This window comes from Calonectris borealis, chromosome 3, assembly GCF_964195595.1.
Source record: "Calonectris borealis chromosome 3, bCalBor7.hap1.2, whole genome shotgun sequence".
NCBI classification, from domain to species: Eukaryota; Metazoa; Chordata; class Aves; order Procellariiformes; family Procellariidae; genus Calonectris; species Calonectris borealis.
Window position 1 is genome coordinate 52,159,458 of NC_134314.1, and position 26,140 is coordinate 52,185,597.

General features: G+C 41.8%; 2 protein-coding genes across 3 annotated transcripts; both read left to right on the top strand.

The window, feature by feature from the left end:
• Positions 1-1,490: 1,490 nt before the first annotated feature.
• LOC142080366 (coiled-coil domain-containing protein 162-like) lies at positions 1,491-5,346 on the top strand. The gene is made up of 5 exons (XM_075145650.1): positions 1,491-1,632; positions 1,951-2,294; positions 3,464-3,602; positions 4,026-4,146; positions 5,237-5,346. The coding sequence occupies exons 2-5, from the start codon at positions 2,239-2,241 to the stop codon at positions 5,344-5,346; spliced, it is 426 nt and encodes a 141-aa protein (XP_075001751.1). The 5' UTR covers positions 1,491-1,632; positions 1,951-2,238.
• A 166-nt stretch (positions 5,347-5,512) lies between these two features.
• Positions 5,513-24,492, top strand: LOC142080365 (coiled-coil domain-containing protein 162-like). Of its 2 annotated transcripts, XM_075145647.1 has the most exons (7): positions 5,513-6,285; positions 6,456-6,509; positions 9,065-9,232; positions 10,133-10,285; positions 12,865-12,999; positions 23,213-23,343; positions 23,677-24,492. In XM_075145647.1, the coding sequence occupies exons 1-6, from the start codon at positions 6,193-6,195 to the stop codon at positions 23,285-23,287; spliced, it is 678 nt and encodes a 225-aa protein (XP_075001748.1). In that variant the 5' UTR covers positions 5,513-6,192; the 3' UTR covers positions 23,288-23,343; positions 23,677-24,492. The 2 variants fall into 2 exon arrangements, with proteins under 2 accessions (XP_075001748.1, XP_075001749.1); XM_075145648.1 differs by lacking the exon at positions 12,865-12,999.
• Positions 24,493-26,140: the final 1,648 nt, after the last annotated feature.

Consider the following 26,140-nt stretch of genomic DNA (forward strand, 5'->3'; position numbering starts at 1 on the left):
AAAGCCCATTTTACCATTTACTTCACATTTGATCTTTCTTCAAGCAGAACAGAGCATTTTTATGATAATGAATCTATACTTATCATTTTCCTAGTGTGCTAGAACTAGAGAATCAAATAATTTTTATGCATGGGCACATGTGTTTTAGGACCATGGTGCCAAAACATTGAAATCCATTTGTGTTTATAACATAAAAAACCCTGGGCTGACAGTTATCTGAGATTTGCTATTACTTGTTAAGCTCTGAGCAGCAGAGACTCTCCCTTCCTCTCCAGCTGTGTCTGTGCAGCCTGAGTGATGCAGACTGAAGAGTTGCTCACGGGGAGCTGGTGGCAATGCAGTTTCTACTGGAGGATGTACTGCAGAACAGCTACGGCTGTGCTGTGGAAGATCACGCTGACTGTCAAGCCTTGTAAGCTAAGAGCAAGCAGGTACTTCTGACAACTCTGTTTATTTGGGACTGTACAGCTTCGATGTAGGACGCCTGTTAGTTTTTGCAACCAAATCTCTGTGAACATAAGCGACCTAGACCTGAGGTATGCTGGAATAACCTCACCTACTCCTGGCTGTCTGGTAAGAAGCAAAGGGAACAATGTTGTCTCCTGAGTGCTGTTGAGAGAAGCCCTAGTGATAGATGCCCCTTGAGGGCCTGCTGGTATCACCAGACTTCTGGAGAAAACGGAGACTGTCCTGACTTCTCCCTACACCCCACCAAAGGTCCAGCTCATTCTTTATCAAGAGCTACTCAGTGCAAAGGGGAAAGCAACAGCCTGGCCACTGTCTAAAACCAACTCTAGTTGAGGAGAGGCAAGGTACCGCCAGGCTGTACTTCCCCGAGTACTTGCATTGTGGATACGTATACGAGGAATGGTTGCTGGGGGCACCTGAAGCCTGCCAGAAACTACACAAAGATTTTCTTCAAGGAATGGGGAGACATTCAAACTGTTTGTGATGGAAAACAGATACACTGGTTGATTTGCGAGGTAAAATGGATGGAAAGGACAAATATAGTTATTTTAAGGTCTGCTTCCTTCAAGATCTGAGCTAAGAGTTTGATTTCTGTAATAGTACTTTTAGTTAGAGACTAAGCAGAGTGTGTTGCTGTTGAAGCGATTTGCTTGAGGAAAGCAGCAATAAAACAAAGGATTTAACTTCTGTGCAATTTTATCCCCATCTCTGCTGTGTATGAGTCCTCACTGCAACCAAAAAGTAGCCTGGGTTTTCCCTGTACCACGTTCTGAAGGACACTGGTGTAAGGCCCCGTTGCAAGTTGTGATTGCGCAATAGCCTGTCACATGTCTTGTCCCACTGTATATTGCATGAGATGCTATTAAGCAAAGAAAAGCATGTGAAAAGCTTGTCATAGCTTTTTGAAGCAAAACATTTCCCTGTGACTTCCAGAAGAATTTGGCAGAAACGGTTGACTCAAGTGCTAACTGGTTGCAGAACAGCAAAAATACGTGCAAACTTTTGCTGAGGCATCATGGTCCGGTCATATCATGTAACTTGCTGAGATCTTTTCTGATACTGGAAGCAAGTAGAAATATTAAAGGCAGAATGGGGCCGGCTGAAGCTGAGGACTGAGGATATCAATACAGTTCCTCTCTACAAAGAGTTTTGTGAGCAATATGGGTAAGTTACCTTGGATGCAAGAATATTCCAGAGTGACGGAAAAGATGAAAAATGAGAAAAGTCTCTGCCTTCTCCATCTATTTTCCTCCCGTCCCCCTCTTTCACTTGCCTTTTTTTTTTTTATTTCTGCCTGCCTTTATTTTTGTTTCTAATTAACCTAGTACTTTCGCTTTTCTCTAAAGGCTTGAGAGCTACCTTTTGTTTCTTTGTTTCAGTATGGTTGTTTTTTCCCCTCTTTCAATGTCTATTCAGACTGTTTGCTGATGATGTTTTCCAAGTGCATTCTTCTCAGTCGTGTGACCCGCCTCTGTATTTCAGGCTCCATAAACAATGTTAAATACAGTACTTGAATAAATGGAAGTTTTGGAAGCCTATTAGATGAATTGTAGCAGAATTCTTCCTAACCCTCCTACTTGGCTCAACTTTGAGCTGTCAGGAATAGAAAATCGGAAGATTTCCATCAGAGGGGCCCTTCTGAAAGCAGAAAATGGAACATCGCTTTTCAAAAGGCCTTGTCCCTGGAAACCACAAGAAAGGAAGTGAAAGAGCAAGATGACACAGCGAGGGTGAAATCCGTGCACGAAGGCACTGGAAAACACCACTGTCATGCAACGGAGCATGGAGGAAGCAATGCTTAGTGCGCCTGTCCCTACAAGGCCAAGGTATTTTAGATTGACAAGTCTGAATCTGTCACAGAAAATTTGTGTGTGTGTAAAGAGCTGGTACCAGATTTGCTCCATTCTGGTCTCCATGTATCTGTATCCCAGTGTTACTTCCCATGCATTACCACTGGATCGGAGGGGGCACAGTCCAATGCTGGGGGCCCACGGTCTTTGCCTCTAACTAATTTATAAACTCTGCTGAGAGAGCAGCTCCGGGGCAGAGCAGGATTGGTTTGCAGGAGGGCTGGGAGTCAGGGCCGCGAGTTCTCCGTGCAGGGTGAGCAACAGCTTGTGCTCCCACCATGGGGCTGGGCAGCTGCGGGAGGGCCCTGGCCTCAGAGTCTCCCAGCCCCTCCGCACTCAGAGGTTTCTTGTGGTGATGCCTGAGCTCAGGCTTAGCAGTTATTGCCTCCCAGGAGGAGAGGTGAGCTCCCTGCCCCTGGCTTTGCTTACACTGACCTTTGAGCAGGAGGAGATTCTGTAGTGGCACCTGCAACAGCTCTTTTGTAGCAGGCAATCTGCCAAATATACTGTACCCCAAAATCCCACTGTGTTTCCCTCCTCCACGTCTTCACCCATCCCCTTCCCCTCCCTGCTTCCCTCTCTGAACTCCGTGCTAACCTTTGTGTCATGCCATCAAGGGTTTAAAAGGCAGCGTGGTTAAAGCAATAAAATATAACGAGGTGTATAAGCCTTGCTAATGGCTCCTCTGCTTCTAAGAGCAAAGTGCATGTCTGCCTTGGCACTTAGCAGTCAGAAGCACTTTGCAAAGCCATGATCAGATACGAAGGAGAGCAGGGGGAGGAGGTGGAGGGAGTTTCTTCATCTATTTGAATGGTGGTGATAGACAAGTTCTTACCAGTGACCAGATTTCCCTGCTTAATGTGGCTGACCCTTTGTTCTTTCCCCTCGGTTTTAGTTTTGTATTATTATAAACTTGGAGAAATTACTGAACTATGTAATAAGGCAGGACAGTGAAGAAAAGACTGTCCTGCCCGGCTTGTAGGTCAAGTGGGGCTAATGCAGCGAGGTGAGACTTAATCATATTTTGCATGGGTTAGGAACAGGGGCAAGGGAAGAAAAAGGAAACTTAAGGTCCAAAGTCAGTAAATGAAACACTGTAATTTCGAGACAGAATGTGTGAAATACCCATGTCTTGGCGATTCTAGCACAGATATCCTGTACCCGGCCATGAAAGCCACAGTCAGACAAACAGGCACAGAGGAGGAGTTTGGAGAGCCTGTTACAAGCACCCAGCATGTACTTGCCCCCAGAGGAGCATCGAAAATCGAAATGGAAGCGTGCCAGGTAAGGGGAGGGTTGTCAGTGGGGCGTTGTGGGGAACCACACAGCGTCATGTTTTCCTGCAATTTCTGATAAGTGAAGTCCAGTGGGAGTCCGTGGGGGCTGTCATGGGGGGAAGTTTGGCAGATGTGGGTGGCCCGGGAGGCTCTGCAATGGCACCTCTGCTGTGTGGAGCCAGGTGTGGGTCCTGGGACAACCCAAAGCAACAGGGCCTCTGCCTCTATCCAGAGTATTTGTGCACAGCACTAAGTATACAGTCACCCCCAAATGATATTAACCTTGATACTGTATCTGAAAGTACTGTATTTTAGAGAAGAATGGAAAGAGAATTGCTTTGGTTTAGTTTGCTAGTTTTTGCTAGTTGGCAAGTTGCTTCATAAGCAGTATAGAGATTTAGTAAGAGCTAAGTATTAAACTTGATTCTAGCTTCAAAAGCTTCTGGAAAGCCTAGAAATCCACATGATCCATGATGTGCAGAAGAAAATTAACCAGGAGATGACTCTAGTGACATCTGAAAGAGCCAGACAAGAGAGCAGTCTCCCCACTGGTCAGGAGAATTAAAATACCCTCCTGGGAAATGTAGGAGCCTGGTCTTAAGTGGGAAAAGTAGCCCTGATGCATAAAAGCAGCAAAGAGTTGTCCTGTATGTGAACAGGAGAGCACATTTGCTCTCCGCTCCCCACTTCCCTGTGCGCCCATTTGGAGGCCAGGGACCAGCTGAATCGCGGGGAAGGTATCACTGAAGAAAAACGGCTTACCCTCAGGAAACTCTCTGATGTTTTGGAGAGCCCATTGTGGGAAATTCCAGAAATACATCTAGCAGGAAGCCATGAAGAATTGTGTATCGAGACACCATACACCCTTCTGTGTGGACCTGTTTATTCTGTCTGTTCAACACATTCAAATTCCTAAATCTAAGAGCTCACTTTCTCTTTATAAAGTGAATGTTTAGCCATAATCATTGCAAAGACAATTGTGCAAACAAGGCTGAACACTAATTATTCTGGGGTTTGCAGGCAGCCTGAAACAGACTGATAGGAAATTACTTCTCTACTCCTCTGTGTTGGAGTGTTAATATTCTAGGCTTAGCAGTGTGATTTAAATGTCAGACTTTTTAGTATGTTAGGTGTTTACTTGGTACAATTACTGCATGGGTGTGGACAATTTGGATATTCATAGGCTCAAATAGTAAAACAAAGAAAAAGTGGAAATAAAAGGGAAGAAAAATGTGCCCTACTGCCACTGGTTGTGGTTGCAGGCAGCAACAATTAGTGCACAGAAATGTTCCATTTCACACAAAAGCCATATTCTTTACTCAATATTTACAGAAAACTCCAATACACAATTGTGGGCCAGGTCATTATTGACAGAACTGGTCCATAATGAAATTGCATTTTGGCTTTGATACCAGAACCAATTTGATATTGCTGCTCAACGCAGGCTTTGCAATCTGTTTGCAATGACATTTACTTTTTGTTGTAAACATTTTAGGAAAGCTGAGAAACCCTAAGCTATATATAAAGTGTACCCAGTGTCAAATCCCAGGGATTACTGAAGGATCAATATTTTGTGACAGTGATACCCACTGATGTGTGATTTTATTCTGTTTTGGTTTTTTTCTCCCTCTGCTCCTGCAGAGCTCTGGAAACACAGGGTAATGCAAGAAAATTTCTCAGTTTTACAACCACAGATAGTTGAAACCGTTGTTCAAAGACTGATGGAAAGCTACCAAGAATCAGATACATAGGTACATATTCTGCATTTCTATCTAAGCAACAGCTAAATCATGTTTACAGCTGTATTTATTAAAGCTCTTGTCAATCAGTGACCTAAAAGAGAAACACATTTCTTAAGCTTATGAGCTTAGATTCAGATTATGTTGGTTTGTAACAGCAGCGTTGGCAGCTTGTGTGTTGCCCTACTGCCTTCTGACAGGCTTATTTCAGCTCTCAGGACTGTAATAATGTGAAGATGAGTTAGGGCTGGAGTTTTATATGCAACCGCAATGCAGGATTGCAGGACTTTATTCATGGATTCAGTACTGGGAACTCTTCTTCCTGAGTCATTGCTAAATCAGGGGGCCAGCACGATGTTAGGAAGCAGTTTTAGGGTGTTTTTTCAGTGAAATCTAAAGAAAATATTTATGAAAATATGACCACTTCTGGTTAAAAAAACACAAAACTTTTTTTTTTCAGAGAAGGGATATTGGGGTCCAACTGCAATCCAGGCAGTTTCTGAGCTGGTGATTTAATTTCTCTACTGAAAATTCTCTTTTAGCTTCAGATGGAAAAAGAATACATTATATAGCTGCAGCTAGAACCAGTCAAGAAACTGACAAATCTGTTTTCCATTAGTTCAGTGAAATTGTAGATTGGGCAAAAACATTTGCATTGAATAATTTAGTTTTTGCTTCATTTTGATATCGCAGAAGCATTTTATTTACAATAAGGTGACCATGTTTCATTTTGATGTATGCTGTATATAGCAACTCTTGTGACTCAGGCCACCTGCAAGGTTTCTTGTTTTGTTTTGCTAAGTTACTTTTAAAAAAAGCCATTTACAACAGTGTCTGACCATACTGGGCTGTGACATCATGGCCAGAGAGCGCAGCAACTTTGAGACCTACTCCATGTTTTATGAAAATATTCGCCAGAGGCAGCATCGTTTACTTTACCAAAAAGAACAAGTATGCTCAGAGTGTTGATTCTACTCTTCAAGAACAGGGGAAGGTGGTTTCTCTGGGTGGGAGGCAGTTGCTAAGTAAAAAATAAAGTCAAGCTGTCAGGCTGGGAAGTTGTTGAAGTGGAGTTGGGCTACACAAGCATAGTCACCGTGCATCTTTGTGCTTTGCTTCAGGAGCTGCATGCAGTGGAAGAAGGTGGCAACCAAAGTGATATGGCTCTGACAAAGGTTGGTGATGGTGGTCTATCGATTGGTAGTACTTAGTGGTCTCACTTCAGACAGAGCCCTCTGTGCAGACAGATGGGGACAGTCTTTGAGAAGAAAGGTAGGGGGGCTCTAGGGCTGCTGTTTCTGTGCTCAATGCCAGAAGTCATGCTAGAAGGACTTGTAAAACAAAGATAACCTGAAGGGAAAGGTAGTGGCCTGCTGTTCTGTGGTTCATGTTCACAATGGATGATATACTGGTAACCTCCTAACTTAAACTTCTACTGACACGTCTTTTCCTTCACAAGGCATTTTCCCAGAGCAATTCAATCCTGTGTGTTGACTGAGGCAGAAAACAGAAGTGGGTCAGGCACGTAGGCCGTACTGCAGTGTAGGTACCAGGCATGCTACATCATGACTGCATAACCAACTCCTCTTAAGTTCTGAGTACTTAACTTTGCAGCTTCAGCTGTGTTTTTTAGGATAGCTGGTATGTGTGGGTGGAATTTTTTAAAGAAGTAAACCCAGCCAATAAATCAGAAATGCTATCTATCTTGTGGAATCATGTGATATCCATGTAATCTATTAGCTGACTTGGCGGCTTGGCTCCGTCAACACAAAATCCACTGCTGGAGGTATGTCAGCTTCTACAGAAACCTACACTAGGGAGAAGACTGCTTGGGTTTCAGGGATGTTTACACAGCAGTGTTAGAACACCTGCATTTTGGATTTCATTCCTGGGCTCCTTCTCTCATCTGTCCTCATCACTGACTACAAGATTTCAGTTCTTCTCTGGGCTTATCAGTTTCTTGCCCCACTTTCTCATGCTTTTTCCAGTTTTTTGCCCCTATGTCCTTTTCTGTACAGCGTCTTGTCAGCAACCTCCCTTCTCTGATTTCATTGTCCTGTCCATATGTTTGGGAAAGCTGGAGTGAGAGAGAAAATGGGAAACACATTGTGAGGTTTCAGCTGGGTGGAAAGATACAGGAGGAGTCAGTAGGACTTTCCTGGAGCCTGTGGGCAGTGGAGTCTCTCCCCCCCTCCACTTTGCTAGCCCATCACTGCCAAATCCCTGTCTCATCTGTGTTGTACTCGAAGGAAGTGGCGCAGGGCGGCCAGCTGCCTACTGTCTCTGGGCTCTGCTTCAACCTCAGAAGAGACCTCCTGCTCCCAGTTCCGCTTCTCACTAGCCTAAAGCAATTAACAGAGGCTATTGCAAGTCTGAAGAGCAAGCTCAGTTGCTCAGTGGAGGTGTTAGAAACCATGAGAACGGTGCTGGCATGAAGGTTCAGCCAAAATGGGATGGCATTGGGATAGTTTAAAAACGAAAAAGTCCCTAAGGAACATACATGAACCACGTAGGTTGTTTTTTTTTCTCCAACAAAGTCTTAGGATTTGACCAACTTTTTGCTGATCTTACAAAAAAGACACCCAAAACAGAGGAAAACTAGTGCTATTCTGAATTAATATCACCAGAATTTTTCAGCAGGGCTAAAATACATGTATTTTTCCCCAACATTCATTTTCAGAAGTCTCTCAGTAATGTTTGCTGTAAGACAAAAAAATCGACACAAAAAATTTCAGCGAGAATCCAGCAACATTATTAGCATTTACTATTTAGATCTGGCATGCGGAGGTGCCAGGCAGCCTTGAAAGCAGACTGTGCTGTTGGCTGTGCCTACGGTCTGCAGTTGTGCCTATTTCTTATCTGAGTAACGTAATATGCTAAGAATGATTTTTAGCTTTCCTCCATTGTGTTCATTTGGTTGCAAATGCTGTTTGGCAGTATGAAAATGACCAAACATTTACACCTAGCAATGACCTACCTATGTGAAATTTAAATTCTGCCATTTAAATCTGTTTAAGTTCTATAACGTACCTTCCTATTTATGCTAACCTACATGCCCTTTCTGAGGGTATTTTATTGTGAAATATCAATGGAACACATAATTGTTTTTATCATATATTAAATGGTCTGTATGTACAAGCTTATCAGCAGACAGCATATTTGCTTTGATAAATGCATTACCTCACAGCTTACTGGACGAAGCCTGGTCACAGTTCTTCTGACTTTCTCTCTTGGAGGCAGGGGAGATTATGCTATGGGAGGCCAGGCTCACCGACATAGCAGAGCCATGCACGGGCTCTTCTCCTAAAATCAGATTTCCTAATCCTGCTCCCCAATCTTTCCGCTCCTCTGTCCTCTGCACACGTTTCCTTCTGTCAGTTCCCATACCTATTAGCGAGGTGATCTTTCTTTCCTGATGACCAGAAACCGACATTTTAAGGCTATGTATGAAACTTATGCATTTGCTCTCTTCAAATATTGGTTGTGAACTGCCACAGTTCTTTCTACTGTTTCCAGGGAAGAAACGTTTCTAAAACTAACAGAGATGTACAAAATGGATTATTCCATATCACCAATGGATTATTTTCATCAGGCCACTCAGTTAGGAAGATATTCTTGCTCTACTTAATTAGGTATCAGGCAACATATTCAGAGCCCTAGATCGTTTACTCCTAGGCTATGATGTTTGCTCATCCCTAGCTTTGCTCATGCATTTTCTCTGCCGTGATAGATTGTGGGGATGTGCCATGGGATGATTATGGAAATAACTGCTCTCAGAGCCCAGCTCACTGGCTTAGAGGAAGAAAATCTTGGTCTCAAAGAGAAGATTAGAAAAGAAGTATGGGATGAATACGAATCATTAGTGCGGAACCCATTTGTGACTTGTGTCCATCTAAAAGTAGGTACAGAATAAGAGGGGGTCCTCGATCGGTCTTTTTTGTGCTGCTGTATAATTTGCCAACAAGTGTAGCACTCAAAGGAATAAATTGCTGCAGTGTGCCAGGTGGATGAACGGGTGAATCATTTATCTCCTCCTGCTAGAAGCATCTTGTAAAAACGTCTGGTAGAAAAATAGCGTACCTTTTCCAAGAGAGGAGGCGTATTCTTGATGAAACAGGTACCACATTAGAGAGAGTGATGGAAGCTCTTTTTAGTTATAGTGGAGGGAACTTTTTTGATATAATACTTCAGTTTGTAATAATTTGCATTATTTTTCTTGGAAACTTTATGTCCACTGTGTAATTGTATTGTTCATTCTAACAATGCCATTGTTTTCAAGTAGTCCAGTGATTTCTTCGGGGTGACGTACGTCATTACTTACAAAAATAAGATACCCCAGTCTAGCCTGTAAAAACTGAACTGATTGTGACTATGTGTATTACAGAGCAACTATCTGCATCAGATCCCCAGGGTTTTGATTGATGGTCCACATGCCCATTAATGTCTGTGGCCAGGGCAATAGTCATTTGAGGAATATTGTGATTTCTTTTGCAATCCTGAGGGTGAGTCCAGTTTTCTGGAAAGCCTACTTTTTCACCCTGATGCTGCTACTTCCATTAAATACATACATCCCAGGATTGCCAATAGGTTGCCGGCAGATGATACAATTGAAATTCCACTTCTTGTAGTGTCTGGATGCAAGAAGAATATTGCTCTGTCTTCCTGATACATTGATTCTAGGAAAATAATTATGAAGAAAGACCATCTGGTTGTAGTTGAGAGACTTCTGAAATCTTCTGAACATTGCTTTCCCATATGGGCACACTTCATCTCTTATGGGTGCTGTTTGTTATTGCAGGGAAAGTTGGATGTCTATCGCCTTAACATTGAGCAACAAGTGTTTGAAACCATCAGTGAAGTGAGAAGAGAAGGAGTTGACAATATGATTGATCTGAAGAAAAGGTTTGGCTCCACTAAAAATAATGGTGACTTGAAAGAACATTTGTCTAAAGTAAGGAAATACATATGTGTGTCAGTAAATGAACTCAAGGATAATATCCTGGCTAAGCTTGCTGAAGATGGCTTAAGTTACTGCATTCTACCTGGGACATTGGTTGGGTGAAGAGCATGGAGGTGGTCCATTACTAGACTCTGTTAATGGCTACTCATTTGTCAGGCTGTCATGAATCAATCATCTTTGACTGTGTGTTTATGCTCCAAGTGCAGAAATTTTGGGCCAAACCCAGCCCTTAGACCCTGAATAACTACATGTATTTGAATTTAATTTGGTTCTAGACTTAGGAATTCTGCTTTCAGTGTGTTCTGAGTGAAATTAACACCATGCTTTCTACACAGGTTAACATCAGAGACGTTGAACTTGGATCTGAAGAAATATAAATGTGAACTCACATTCAATCATGTCAGCATTATCATGTGTTGTCTTGTCCCTTTTTTGGGTGGGGGAAAGAGAATGTGACGTTTCAGTGACTGATGAATGTGTTGATGGGAGTTTTATCTTCTTGTCATGCAAGCTGGACACATAAAAGAATGGGGACAGAATCCTTTTTTCCACTTGGGGTTACTTAGAATCAAAAATATATTCAGCTTTATGTTTTGAAAAAGTGCCCCCAAAAATGATGTTCTGGGAGTTATAAACTAAAGCCTGGAAAGTCCTTTCCAGGCTACAACTTCCAAATCAATCCCTTTTCTAGTCAAACATATTCCTCCTCAGCAAAGTTCAATTTGTACTAAAATTATGGTACTCAGTCAGTGAATACAAATGAGATCAAATGGATAATGACTAAATACTTCTGTCTAAAGCAAATACTCCTGCAGAGCTCTCAAGCAGAGAAGCTTGCGAAGCAGGATATAACTGTAATGCCAACAGAGCGAGAAGGGCTTTCAACACTCCCAATGAACCTGGGGGATAGGGACACCCAGAAGTAAATGAGGAACCAGTGGTAATGGAGGAGGTCCGTGTGTGAGAAGGCTGCAGGGAGACTTCCACACCCCCGCTTGGAAAGGACAGTGTGCAGAGGCAGTGAACAAGGAGAGTGGGGAGCTCATGTGCGGTCAAAGGGCTGTGGTTAGAGCAGAGTCATGAGAACTTGGTGGGCTGGTGCACACCATGGTCATGGGTGGTTACAGGGTGTTTAAGAAGGATCAGCAGGGAAGAAGAGGAGCGAGAATTGCACTCTGTGTAAGGAGTTCATTCCCTGCACAGAGCTCGTGTATGAATGTGGAGATGTACTACTGAAAGCCTATGAGTCAAGGTCAGAGGAGGGAGGAATGTTAGTGACGATTAATGACTGTGGTGGGGAATCTGGTCAAGAGAATACATTGGATGGGCCTGTCTATAGAGGGCTAAGAAAAGTGTTTTTGATTTGAGGCATTGGTGTTCATGGAGGTTTTATCCATCTGGAAATCTACTGGAAGGGGAACACAGCATTGTGAAAGCCTAGGCAGTTCCTAGACAGCATTAGTGATAATATCATAAAAGCAAATGCTAGAGGAGCCAACCACAGTAAATCCCTACTGCTGCTGCTCACGAACAGGGAAAAACTGGTGGTGAGTGTCATCTGAGGCTGCAGTGACTACGAAATGATTTCAGGATCAGGAGAATGGTTGCAGAGCTAGAACTTGGGACTTTAGGAGAGCAGACCGTGACTTATTTAGGGAATTGGTAGGCAGAATCCCTGGGAAACTGCCAAGAGGGGAAAAGTGCCGAGGAAAGTTGGTTGATTTTTAAAGAAAACTTAAAGAGATTTCAAAACCAACTACCCTGTTATGCAAGAAGACCAGGGAGTTTAGCACAAACTTTGCCTTGCTTGCCTTAACAAGGAGCTTCTTAAAGGACTAAAATACAAAAAGAAAGATTGCAAGTAGTGGAAACATGGACAGGCAACAAAGGCAGAGTATCAGAGTTCAGACCCCTAGTGATGACATTAGGAAGGCCAAAGCCCAGCTGCAGATAAAACTAATACAGGACGCAAAGGGTAGGAAGGTGAGTTGACACTGAATGGTAGAGCTTCTGTGCAGAGACACCTCTGCCAGGAGGGCCAGGACCTCCCCTTGTTTCTATGATTTTTGCATAATGAAACTGCTTACCTCTGCTTTAAGAACAGCTTTCAGGAGGAAGTCTGCTACTTTGAACAAAGAAGAAGAAAAGTTGATGACTGTACCTTTCATGAATCCACTAATTTTGTTCTTATTAAGGACATTGTAATTAGGGTCAACCAGGTTACTGAATACAGTATGAGCCAGAATCCCCATTTGGCATACTAGTGTTTATCACCATTAACAGTGCTTCATTTTGGAGGGGTATACCTGCTTGCTGTTTTGGATTAAATTTCTTCCATTTTTTCCGCAGTTTCTGGGCAATGTTCACATCTCTTGTTTCCCTGGAGACACAGTAATAGAAATTTATTGCCAAAGGCTGCACTGTTTCAAACTGCAAAGTTTGAGCATTTGAAAATTAAAATGAAATACAAATAGTTGCATGCTTTTACAATTGTATTTTCTTCCAAACCACACGTTTCTTCTCGGGGAAAGTAATCTTTGTGGGTCTACGCTTACTGACGTCGTCTTTAGCAGGAACAGCTGCAGCTCTTGCCGGATGAAAATACCAGGCTAAGCAAGCTGGTTTGTAAGCTAAAGGCTCTGAACTGTTGGGAGCAAACCACTCAGAAGGCACAGCTCTCTGCAAGGCTTAGAGATGCTGAGAAGGTGATATTTCCCTACCATTTCATCTGTTATTAGTGTCTAATTTTCTGCAAAACTAATGGTCAGATTGGGCAGGCTCACTATTACTCGGTGAGTCTATAGAATCTCATGGTAACTGCAGATTTTAGGTAAAAATTCTAAACATTTTTCTCCTCTATATTATGGGTATAAGGGTGGTCTTCAAATGTGAAGAGCGTGAAACAAAGCCCTGATGCCTGCTTGAAGCAAGAGTCTAGGAAGTATGAGTAGCCTATAGTATTCCCAATTCTGTCGTTGACTCAGAAGACTAATTATGACATTGTATCAAAATCGACTTTTTCACAACTGACCAAAACATATGAAAAAGAAGACAGGCAGACCTGAAGTGAAAATGAACTAGACTGTTGGCTTGGGAGGTGGCTGAGGTTGTTTTTTTTTTAATTAGTATCTGCTTAAACAAAGCAGAACACAGCATGAGGTTTATAAATTTAATTACAGAAATACAAGACGAAGCACAAAAATGACTAAATTAAACTAAAGTGAAGATGGATGGAAAGAAAAGTGCCTCACTGCTTTAAATGAGGCTGATTAAAATGGAACAAACAGGTTATTGATTGTTATATAGGTTAATTAGCTGTACATGTCAAGCAAAGGAAAGGCAGAATGGATCATATTTGTTAACTTAAAAAGAGTGAAAACAAAATGGGTTTTGTGTGCTTGTTAATTTTAAGCCCAAATAAAACTGGATGTGCATACACTTAGTTCAGTTATATCAGGGATATGTTAAATAATAAGAATATTTTATTAAACAGATCAGTCAAAGATGGATTGAATTATTGCAAATTTGTGGATTTAAATAAGAAATAAGAGCTATCTTCACAGGATTTAAAAGAAAAGTCTGAAACTGAGAAAATAAATGGAAAATTTGGCTTTTTTAAATTAGAAACTAGCTCATCTTGCTCAGACAGAGCTTTCTTGTGTCTGACTTTGGAATGGTCCTGAAGATCTAAGAACTTGTATTTCACTGTCCTCCACTCCAAGTGCAGAGGATCATGGACCTTGCTTTTTCCAGTTTAAATGCCTGGGAAAGGAGAGAGGGCTGCTAAATCTGTGCCTGACATAGTAACATGTATATACATATTTACATTTGTGTTTAAAAGAAACAAAAAGGCCCTGCCCAGAAGCAAAACAAGCTTCATCACACACATTTTTACTTTAGAGATAATGAAGGAATAAACAGATTAGTAGATGGACAGGTCTTTCTAATGCATAGTAAAGATCAAGTTTTGCGTTGCTCTGAGCTTGTTTGCACACAAGAACTTGAATTGTTGACATGTGAATATAATTAAAGATGTGCAGTTGTACCCATACAAAAGATTAGTTTTTCCTTTGGAGGACCCCTCTTGTGCATCCTGTTCCCCATTTCGCCTTTAAAAAAGGTCCGGCCTTTATTAGAAAATAGGAACAATTCAATTTCACTTTGCTAAAAATCTCTGAGAGATTTACCTTTCAAGAAACCCACTGCTATATAAAAGAGAGAAAATCACTGCTCCCATCACTGTTTGTTATGTACTTTCTGTTTACAGGAAGGTCTTCAAAACAAAAAAGAGTGTCTGAATGCTAAGATGATGTTAGAACAAGAGGTGACTTCGTTTCAGGGTCAGCTCATGTCTGTAAGGAAAGCTCTTGCAAAATCTTAGGCAGACAATGACAAGCTAAAGAAACAGCTACATAAACAGGTATCTGAATTCAACAGGTCTTGATTCACCAGTGCAACAAGCTGAATTCTCCTCTCCATCTTGCTTTAATGAGGATTTTGCCTACTGTTATTCTAGGAGGGAAATGGATTCAGAACTAGCATAATACAGTTACTGAAGCTGGATGTGTATTTTATGGCATTGAAACAATGCGTTCATCTGAGTATTTTCACCATTGCAGGCAGAGAGAACTAGGGAAAAAACTGTAGCATCTTGGATAAAGTTTGAGTCACGTACCAAAATGACAGCTACAGGCACTACATTTTTGTATGCCATCTACAGTACTGGATGTATGTTTTAGTAGAGGAAAAGACACTATTAATATTTCATTCCACAGATAAAACAAAAATTAAATTACAGCTCTTGAGGCTATTAGTCTTCCACCCAATCATTAAATTTCAAGGAAACATTCAGGGATGTTGTCATTAAAACCAGAACAAATTAATTACTTTTTTTTTTTTCCATCTGAACACCTTCATGGATATATCACTGCCACAGCAAGCTCCTTTTCACTTCTACAGATGGCTACATACGCTAAAATAGGCCATTCCTCAAAGTCAAACTGAAAAGCACACCCTTCACTTGCAATATACTTAATGCCACGCAAAATGATTGTATGGAAAATAAGTCTTGTCAAACCAACCTCATTTCATTCTGCTGATAAGATTACAAGTTAGATAGATAAACATAATGCTAGAAATGTAATACATATTTGGAAGGGCCTTGTAACGCTTGCGTTAGCAGCACATAACTTTTGTATTTTAAATTTTAGTATTACACAATACCAATAAAAATGCTAAATGGATTGAGAGCTAGATTTTTTGACACATAAAAATGTGTTATTTTCATTAAGTGAAGATGGTTTCTGATGGATTTCTACAGGGGTTGGTAGCAGAACTATCAGTATTCAACATTTTGGTCAGTGGCTTGGAAATAAATATAAAATTACAGATTAGAAAATTTACCAATGACATATTTGGGGGGGAATGTTAGTGAATTTGATAAGGCACATTTAGTGAATAAAGATGTGAGCAGAGCAGGAGTACAGAATCATACAGATAGCTCGGTAACTTGGTTATCCCTCCGAGAAGTATTTCAGTGCCTGAGTAGATGAAAAATGAGAAGAAAGCAGGACTTGTACAGAACAGGGTGACAGGGTGGTAACAGACAGATGACTGGCCATGTAGTGTGGTACTGGAAAGGATAGATGCTGCAATTTTTTCGGTTATAAAAAGGAGAATAGTGCAGATATATTAAAAATGAGTTTGTAGCCCTATGTACAACACACTGAAATACTGCCACTGGTTCCAGGGTGTACTACTTTAAAAAGATGAAGAAAAAATTGAGAGAGTGCAGAGAAGAGTTAAGAAAATTATTTGAGGGCTGCAGGAAGTGCTTTCTAGCAGAGGACTCTTAAAAGGCTCCATCTGTTTAGCCTGTCTGAAAGAAGAGTGACTTGATTACAGTCTACATATATTTTTGTTGGGAGAGAATAGCAGATATCAAAGGGTTCTTAGGGAAAGGTATAACAAGAGGTGGTGCCTAGAAGTTGAGGCCAGACAAACTGAAAATGGGAAATTAGAAACAATGTTTTCAAAATGTGACTAACCATGGAAATGACAATATGTGTAACTGAGTATCTTCAAGTCAAGACCAGATGCCTTTCTGAGAAACATGGTTTAGCCAAACCAACTTGCTCATTCCAGTACAAGGGTAATTAAAGTAAATGTGATATTAAAGTCATATCTGATGGCTCGATTGCTCCATTCTGAACTTATCAATCTATGAAACTCCAACCTTAGTAAGGCTTAGAGAGCTCCCCAATGAAAAATGTTTGGGCTGTGACTGCTTTTAGCTCTTTGTGTTCAGATTTTTCACCAGAGTGGAGTTGCCTTTGGCTGATAAATTGGTTTTCTTCACTGACAAGCTGTCAATTTACTTCCAAAAGACCCACTGCATCTACCATCTTTCTAGCTGCTTTTGTTGTTGTTTTTTGTTTTTCCTTGGTTTCTGACATCAGCTTCTGGTTCTTTCTCTTCTTCCTAATTTCTTTCCTTGGTACTGATTGTGATGATGGTGTTTAGAAAGAGCAGATTCCATTCCACAACCCTTGACTGTACAGGAGGGTTTGACCTGATATGGGTGGCTTGTAAGACCAGTGCATTGAATTGTGGTACAGATTCTAAAATGTAGCCATACTTACTGGCTGTCTCTACAAACCGTGTATAAACAGCAATGTTTGAAAAAGCTGTGCTCATTTTCCCCCTCTCTTTCCTTGTTTATACGTTGTTTTAAAAAGAAGTTCCACATGCAGACCAGAAGCTGGTTGCAGAAAGCAAATTACAGCAGACTCAAGAAATTGGAAGCAACTGTCGTCTTGTTTATTTGCAACTGAATGCGTTCTACAGGTGAATGCTGTTTTGAGGCTTCTCTCTCTAACAAGCAATGATGTAAATACAGCATTCTGTTCCCACTCCCCCTTATCCTTCCCTTGCGGTCACTGTTCCCACAACCCAGATCTTCTTTTGGGTTTAGGTCTGACTGTGGTCCTTTCATAAGGTCATAGGATAATTCAGATTTGTTTACCATCATTTCATCATCTTCAGTACCAAGCTATGTGGGATCGGGTCCCTCCTCATTCAGCTCAGCTGGACGTGTCTGAGGACTGGTCATCAGGATTTAAAAAGAAATCTAAACAGATGTGTATGGGAAGTGGGGGAAAGTAATCCAAGTCTGAAACTTTCATGATTGCATGTTGTAGAAACAAATGCTGTTGGAAGTAGTACAGAGGAAGACACAAGAAGCCAAGAAGAGACAAATACTCAGTGCGTTGAAAGCTGAAAACACAGACGCTTGAAGAGATGGAAGAAAAAGAGCAGAGAGTGAAATGTTTAACCAAGGAAGCTGAAAAATCTTCTAAATTATGCCAACTTCATCAAAAAGGGATCAAAAAAGAAATGCAGCAGGTAAACTCACCATGCAGACTTCAAAAATAGAATCAGTAGCATTTCTGGAAAGGTGTCTCAGGTTTTAACACTGTCTGACCACATCTGAGTGTATCCTTTCAAGTGTCTGAGCTTCACAGTAGCCCTCCAAGTCCTCTGAACGAGGCTCTTGCAGCATGAGCCTTGGCACTGTGCTGGGCCCTGCCTGCTCGGGGCTTAGGGTCATGTTCCACCTATTGGTGGCATCTTGTGTTTCTGGTGCTTCTCAGGGCCTTCCTGTTGAGCCTGATTCAGTATCCTTGCTCTAGAAAGTAGTATTCTCCTTACATGAGGGGTAAACTGCCTGAGAGTTCGTGTAAGGCGGTGGTACACCGGGAATGGGTGTGCAGTGCTTGACAGAACATGCTTGCACCCCTGGGGGGATCAGGGGCCCAGCAACTAGAGCAGCAAGCGGCTGGGCTCAGTGGCTCCAGAGGCTTCGGCCAGCCGTGCATCCCCTGTTGGGATGTCCCCCAGCGGTGTGCCCCAGGCCTCTGCTGTAACCGCTGTTCTTGCCACCAGACTAAACGGGGAGCTTTGGAGCCTCACTTGGGCTCTGCCTCCCTGCTGGGGCCATGTTCTCAGGTCTGCAGTGCCTGTCGCTTTCCTGGCTCTCCCTGTGACATTGCCCAGGCAGGGTTTGCACCAGTGCTGCAGAGCTGACAAACTGCTGTCCTTTTGCTTTATCGACTCTGCATTTGACATAAACCCCCTGCCCTTACCTCCATTTCACATACATTACACCACTCTTTCCCAAACTCTGGACTAACCAAATGAACGTATTGGGAAGGGAACTGCTTTAATCCAGTCTGGCCACAGAAATGGCATTAATTTTCACTGAACTGATGCCATTGTACTGAACTGATGTATCGAGTTTAAATTTGTTACTGCATTGCTAATCATTCATTTAGTGTGACTGAGTAACCAGATCCACTTTTGAGATTATCTCCCTGTAAAAGGGGCTGTAGGGCTTTAACTACTGCAATTTAAAAACTGATTTGGCCAAGTAAATACATTCTCTGTGTTTAGCACAGCTGGTAGAGCGGGCTCTCGGCTGTGAAATGTGCAGTGCTTCTTTTGTAGTGTAGCCTGCAGAACAAAATATTGTTTGGCAACCACTTGATTAGACTTTAACTAGATGAATCCATCTACTAACTGACAACTTTGCTGCCACTGAAGTCTCCTTGCCCTTGCTTTCTTGGTTTAGAGAGAAAAAAGCTTTGTAAATGCCTCTCCTGTAAACCAGGCAAAGTATATTCTGTGTTCAATCTTCTAAAGTATCAAGGTGAAAGCATGGGCTGTTTGTTTTCCAGAGTCAGGATGACAAATGCCATTCTGCTGGGAATAATTTCTCAGGCTGCTGGCATGTTTTCTAACCAAAATCATGAGAGACTTTTACACAGCCAAAGCAGTTGGTGCAGACACATGAGACCACTGATTTCATTGGTATCTGTCTTTGATGGGGCTCTGAACTGTTTTGCTGTGTTTACAAAATAACCCTTCAAGAGATCAGAGATGTCAACATCTGGATCAGCCTTTAAAGAGAGCAGGAAGGAAATTGGCAACTGCAGTGCAGAGGCTTTTACTGCCACACAACAGTCCTAGCTGCAGCTAGCACCTACGTGGTCATCAACACTAACAGTCTCTATATTTAAACTTAGTTAGCAAATTACAGAGTCTGTGGGAGAGATGAGGGAAGAGCTGCTGTTTTTTCCACATAACTCCACCCTGAAAATGGAGGTAGGGTCACGTCTAATTAGAGTTACATGCAGAGAACAGTGAGAAAAGGCTCTGTATTGTTTTTATCTTCCTCCAGCAATGCTTGAAATGCAGATTCCTATTAAACAATAAGAATGTCAATTATTTGCACTATTTGTGCTGTATGTTGCATTCAGAGGTATTATGGATAGCAAAGCTGTAATTATGGATTATTTCAATCAGCAAGAAGTGATGGCCTCTCATTCACAAGAGCACACTCGGCAACACCATCTTTTCCTTTAAATCTAGGCCCCTGCTTTGAGGCAGAACTGTCAGATGACTCCCAAGTTAATAACTTTAAAGCATAACTTGTGTTGTCTTTTGCTTTGTAGGGATATCATGAAAAACATGAGGGAGCTGCATTTAGGGGAGGAGACAATTAGGAAACAAAGGATCCCAAGTGGTAGGAAAGGCTCTGCAGAGGGACCTGTACAGGCTGGATCGATGGGCTGAGGCCAACTGTATGAGGTTCAACAAGGCCAAGGGCCGGGTCCTGCACTTCGGCCACAACAACCCCAGGCAACGCTGCAGGCTTGGGGAAGAGTGGCTGGAAAGCTGCCCAGAGGAAAAGGACCTGGGGGTACTGGTTGACAGCCGGCTGAACATGAGTCGGCAGTGTGCTCAGGTGGCCAAGAAGGCCAACGGCATCCTGGCCTGTATCAGAAATAGTGTGGCCAGCAGGAGCAGGGAGGTGATCGTGCCCCTGTACTCGGCACTGGTGAGGCCGCACCTTGAATACTGTGTTCAGTTTTGGGCCCCTCACTACAAGAAGGACATGGAGGTGCTGGAGCGTGTCCAGAGGAGGGCAACGAAGCTGGTGAAGGGCCTGGAGCACAAGTCTTATGAGGAGCGGCTGAGGGAACTGGGGTTGTTTAGCCTGGAGAAGAGGAGGCTGAGGGGAGACCTCATCGCGCTCTACAACTACCTGAAAGGAGGTTGTAGCGAGGTGGGTGTTGGTCTCTTCTCCAAAGTAACTAGCGATAGGACAAGAGGAAATGGCCTCAAGTTGCGCCAAGGGAGGTTTAGATTGAACATTAGGAAAAATTTCTTTACTGAAAGAGTGGTCAGGCCTTGGAACAGGCTGCCCAGGGAAGTGGTGGAGTCACCATCCCTGGAGGTATTTAAAAGACGTGTAGATGAGGCCCTTAGGGACATGGTGTAGTGGGCATGGTGGTGTTGGGTTGACGGTTGGACACGATGATCTTAGAGGTCTTTTCCAACCTGTATGATTCTATGATTCTATGATTCTAAATCAGGCTTCATCAGTGGCTCTGGTCTTGGAAAGCTTGCTTACTTACAAATCATGTGGGGCAGCCAAACAAGACTGTACCCTTGTAATTCGATTAGATACATGCCTATGATTGCAGGTATTTTCAGAGGATCTCAAAACAGCAGTGAGAGCTTTCTAGCCCTTAACTGAATTAACTCGGAACTTAAACCTTTAACAAAAATCTTTCTTCTCAGCTGTTTGTTAGGTAACTTTTTAATGTAATGCTTACGTAATTCATGTAGCTTAAAAAGCTTGATTAGGAATTTCTACTCCTACCTACCTGAAGTTGCCGCTTTTCTCTGTGGTATGAAAATCCTACTGTCAGTCTGACAAATGCATGCAGAAAAATTGATGGGTGATACCTAAATTCCTAGTAAATTAAGTAAACAGGAAAAAACTCCAATGATCTTTCAAGGTGCATTTTTATGCCATAAAGAAGAATATAAAGTACTACAAATTTAATTATCATTTCCTTCTGCAGGAAAATGTTAGTTATTCCTGCCACAGGAAACTGAGAAATGCTCATTAGTACACTGCTGAAGACGAGACATGAACCAAACATGGGGAAATAAAGAACAGGGAGGTAGCTTTAATTAATGCACAAATATACTTGGTTTCTCTGGCTTTAAACCAATCAAGTTCAGGGGAAAAGTTGGTGCAAAACTTACAAGTCACATTGATGCTACTGAGCACAAGGAAAGCAGCTGCAACAGAAAGGAGATGAATTTTTTTTTTCCCCTGCAGTGAGTTACCATTATTAAACATGATGCAGAGCGGGGAAAAAATGGCTGAGGAGCTTGGATTTCTCCATGCTCATCATAGGAGCTCCATCAAACTACAGACACCTAGTCCGAAATGCATGAAAACTCTGCAATGCATTGTAGCTACCTTTTTATTTGTGATTTTTTTATTCCTATGTCTTTAATAGTAGATCGATGTTATGAGGTTTGGTGTTTTTTTTTTTTTTTCCTTTCAAAAAGTTAGAACGAAGACTGCAGAGCCGCTGTCCCATAGTACAAGCAGTATAAGAAGTCGTTTTCCAGGTAATAAGTCAATATTAAATAGCTATCATTTTTGATGCATTAATACTAGTACTTCTCATAAGGCAATCCAGACGTGCATCATGTGAAGACTTTTCTATTAATCTGAGTTGCACTGTGCCATTAACCTGACTTCAGACCTATAGCATTTGGCCAGACCTATTCGTATAGGGGTGGCAACTGTTACTTGCAATAGCCCTGTTTTGACTGTAAAGGTGAAGGTGTTTTTGAAATAGGTCATGTCAACTCCAGGAATTGCCCACATAGACTAAGACTTCGGTCAGTTTGTAGGAATAATCTGTAGATTAGCAGTCTGAGCCATGTCCTCTAGCTTTTTCTCCATTCCTTCTCCTCCATCTTCACATCTTTCTCTTCCCTCTCAAATGCACTGAGCCATGGCTTGTCTCAGTAGTGTAAAACAGATGCTGCACTTCTTTCTGGGTTCATGTGATGCTTGTGTAGTCAGTCCTCTCAAGCCCCCGCTTCAGGATGCACGGACGCTGAATGCAGTCTGACCAGACTGGGTAGTTGTGCACTCTGGGCAGCTGCCAGTGCTCTCCTGCTGCTTCAGCAGAAGGCCAGAGTGCCTTGGACATACACCCCGGAATAATGCCAGAAACAGCTAACCAATGTAGTCTGAAACATCTTGGACCATATCCGAGAAGGAGGAGGAGCACTGTCTCAATTAACAAGTACAGGATTATAGCTACACAGCAAAAATACCCTGACCTTTTTACCTAAAGTTAGTGGGAAAGGTTAACATAGGGTTAAGAAGTGGTATAGCAACACCACATTGTACATAGATACAAATCAGGGTTAAATCACATTATGGCTGATAGCAAGCATAGCATTTGATTCAGTGGGGATTTTTTTAGTGGCTGAAGGCTTGGCATTAAGTGGCTGCATCTCTGCTTTTCAGAAATCTACAAAAGACTGGAATTCACTAGGGAATTTAGTGTCACTGGGAACAGATCATTAACGTCCACCCACCCACCCCTTTTAATCTTGGCTTTCAACAGGACCAGGAAAGACAAGAGTTGTGGGGAAAATAGTCGCATACAATGAAGTACACTTGGGGCAGCAAGAATTTTCTGCTTCACTGAGATGTCTCCAGCTGGAGGAATGAATGCTGATACACTCATTACTATGAATGAAAAGGGCGTGGGGTGAGCTGCAAAAATTGCACATAGTTGCAAATAGTTTTTGTAAATAGTTGCAACTATCTGCAAATAGTTTTTGTTCTACTTTGTGTCGAGATCATACATGAACCACTGTTTATAGACTAAGCAATCTATTATTCTATTAGTACTCTGCTGAGTGTTCACAACTTGTTTTGGGTGGGTTTTTTTTTTTCTTTTCCCCGTAACATTCCATAACAGCTCTTGCATTTACTTGACTTCTGTTTTAACTCTGTCGGTAACACTCCAGGTTCTGCAGCTCAGGTCCAGAGTAACAAGCTTTCAGCATCCACTCAGCATGGAGATTACCAGCAGTATCCTTTGAATTCTGACCCAAGAAGCAGCAATGGAACAGGAGGAAACACTCAAAGACCAAAGACAGTAAGTAATGGTGGCATTGGTAATAAGCTGATATGGTTGCAAAATGAGCAACTTTTTGCTAGTTTGCAAGCTGTGATTTGTATATATACCCAAGCAGGTTTCATCTGGATAGTAAGTCAAATCTCTCTGAAGATTTATCTTTAAGAGCAAGGTGACCAGTATGTATGGCTATCAAACAGAAAAAAAAATGTTCCAAATGTTCCAAAAATTGACTAAGGAAAGCAGGCAGGAGGGAGGTATTTAGTTAGCAATGGTCCAGGAAAGATTTTTTTTTTTTTTTTTAGTGCCATGCCACAGTTGGTGACTCTTTTTGTATGTTACTTATGCTTTCAGGTGCCTAGCAGATGGAAAAAGAGAATGGCAGATAGGTCTCTTCCTACTGTCTTCATGCAGCTACAGACACAAAGGCTGGTCCAGAAGTAAATCTAAATGTATTTTTAGAAAATGCCACTGAACTGGCAACCTGAAGTAAGAGAAGAACAATTTATATACAAATCAAAGAGAGGCAGTAATACTCCAGTGCTGTGCATATGTACTTCAACATATTTGGATGCAGTGTTCAATATCAGCTCCAGTCAGTTAATCTACTGATCCATTTTAGGTACTGGGTGATGCAGATCCTCCTTCTGAGCAAGAGCTGCACTGCATGTCCTCCCTTCACAGACAGCGCAGCACAGTACAGAAAGGCAAGGATATCAGTCAAAACCAAAAGGCTTCCTTTTATTGTGGTAACCTTGGAACATGGTGGTGCAAAGCATAGCTAAGTGCTTAGAGCAAAAGCACTGGGTCTGGTGTTCAGTTTTTTGTTTTTGTTTGTTGTTTTTTTTTAAAAACTATTTTTCTATTGCAAGCCCTGACAATCACATCCTGCCTAATGCAGTGCTCTCACCCCCAAAGGTTGCTGCCTGTACACTGAACCTTTCATGCCTGTTTAAAGATGACTCATTGAAAGTGTCAGCATCTCCACCTTCCCTAGCACCTTCTCTCCCCTCCCCCTAGAAAAGGGAAGAAGGGCAGCTCCTTGCACAATGCTACACTAACTAAAAGAAAACAGAAAAAAAGCGCATAAATTTATCTGCATTTCTCTTGCATGGAAAAAAACACTTGCTTTTATAGCCTAGCCAATAAAGGACTCAAAGTTATCTTTCAGAGATGTGTCAAATTGTATTGCAGCTTTTGATGAGTTTGAATACTAACCTATGTGCCTTTTAGCATCATCCACATCCCTGGATGCTTGTGAACATGAATAATCAAATACCTTAGTACTTTTTTTATAAATAACTAAGACCTAGAATTAAATTCAGGCAGTATTGCATTGGTTAAACATTGAGTAAAGGAACTCTAACTTCTGTTAGAAATGCTGCAGTACTTAGAGGATTGCTAGAATAAGGCTGACATCCTTCACCATTACTGAAACAATTTTTATTTCATTCAAGCTTGCTACTATATCAAAACAAGTCACAATATACTCAGAATGCTGAGTTCTTTTTAAGGTATGCCTTAAATGAATGACAAGGTGACTGATAACTATCCAAGGTCAGCTGTCACTAGAGAAGCCATCAAATGTGATTCTAGCACATTCTAGGAACCAGATGTCAATTTGGAAGTAGAACAATACCATCAGTATGAAGCACTTGTGTACCATTGCAGCAGTACAAAGGAAAGGGCTGTCTCAGGCTAATTACAGTTTCTTGATAAAATACTTCAAGTATTACTCAACTTAATACAGCAAAATTAAAAGATGATTTTTGAATGAATGCTATACCTACAGAAGACTACCTTCAAAGAACAGCAGTAACACAAGACTGGTACTATAAGGATAAACAATTGTATGCATAGACTTTCAGTGCTGCATTGTAACAAAAACTTCATTCAGTCCTTGACTGCGTGCAGTAAATGGATGATTTTCTGGAAGGCAATTTTAAGTGCATCAGGAAGCTCTAGGTTTCTTCCATTTCATAGAATCATACAGGTTGGAAAAGACCTCTAAGATCATCGTGTCCAACCGTCAACCCAACACACCATGTCCACTAAACCAGCCTTTCCTGAAACACTACTAAAGTTTTTGTAATTTCCCATAATATGAGACTGACTTATGTCAACACTACCTAGTGACACATTCACACTTCATTCGCTACCCACAAAAGCATCAGGGTCATGATATGAAACTACTGAGGTTACATCACTCAGAGCTGGTTACCATTTTAGTCAGTCTGCAACTACAGAATTGCACACCCTCTGTTCTCTTGTTCAAGCATACTGACAGTTATTCCCCAGCAAATATCCTCCTCTTCCTCATGCAATCAGGAAAGAAATAAGGCTCAGAGCAATACCTTTTTCATGAAGGTCAAAGATCTTAATGTGAAAAGATGCTACAATGTAGGGGTTATTAACAGCCTCTCTGGAAACACAGCCTGCAGTCCCTCTTCCACCTTATAGGCTGACATCCAGTATTATAAGCTTGGCAATTGGAAGGAGGAGCATTAAGCCTTACAGGTTGTTGCCAGTGGAACACTTAATAAATGCCTTGCTGTTCTTTTGCTTTAAGGGGAGAACAGGGCTAAACTAACATGGAAAACATTACCTAAATGAGAATTCTTTTGGAGACGATTCTGAATCTGAATCAGTATTGTTGCACATACCAAATGCAGAGTTAATACTGCATTTAGGAGAGCTAACTTAACTCTTCAAAACATTCATTCTCCCTCTTTCCCTACAGCGTTTCTCAATTTCTATGGAAAACAGCTCTTATCTCCAGAAAGTCGGCAGACAGTCCCCTCTGGGATTGCTCACATTA

What these genes read in the sequence shown, in the direction of transcription:
- LOC142080365 (XM_075145647.1), top strand. Translation starts at nt 6,193, where the DNA reads ATGGCCAGAGAGCGCAGCAACTTTGAGACCTACTCCATGTTTTATGAA. An exon ending in TGACTTGTGTCCATCTAAAA is followed by an intron (nt 9,233 to 10,132) that starts GTAGGTACAGAA and finishes TTGTTATTGCAG; the next exon opens with GGAAAGTTGGATGTCTATCG. An exon ending in GGCTTAGAGATGCTGAGAAG is followed by an intron (nt 13,000 to 23,212) that starts GTGATATTTCCC and finishes GTAACACTCCAG; the next exon opens with GTTCTGCAGCTCAGGTCCAG.
- LOC142080366 (XM_075145650.1), top strand. Translation starts at nt 2,239, where the DNA reads ATGCAACGGAGCATGGAGGAAGCAATGCTTAGTGCGCCTGTCCCTACA. An exon ending in CCTGTCCCTACAAGGCCAAG is followed by an intron (nt 2,295 to 3,463) that starts GTATTTTAGATT and finishes TGGCGATTCTAG; the next exon opens with CACAGATATCCTGTACCCGG. An exon ending in TCGAAATGGAAGCGTGCCAG is followed by an intron (nt 3,603 to 4,025) that starts GTAAGGGGAGGG and finishes ACTTGATTCTAG; the next exon opens with CTTCAAAAGCTTCTGGAAAG.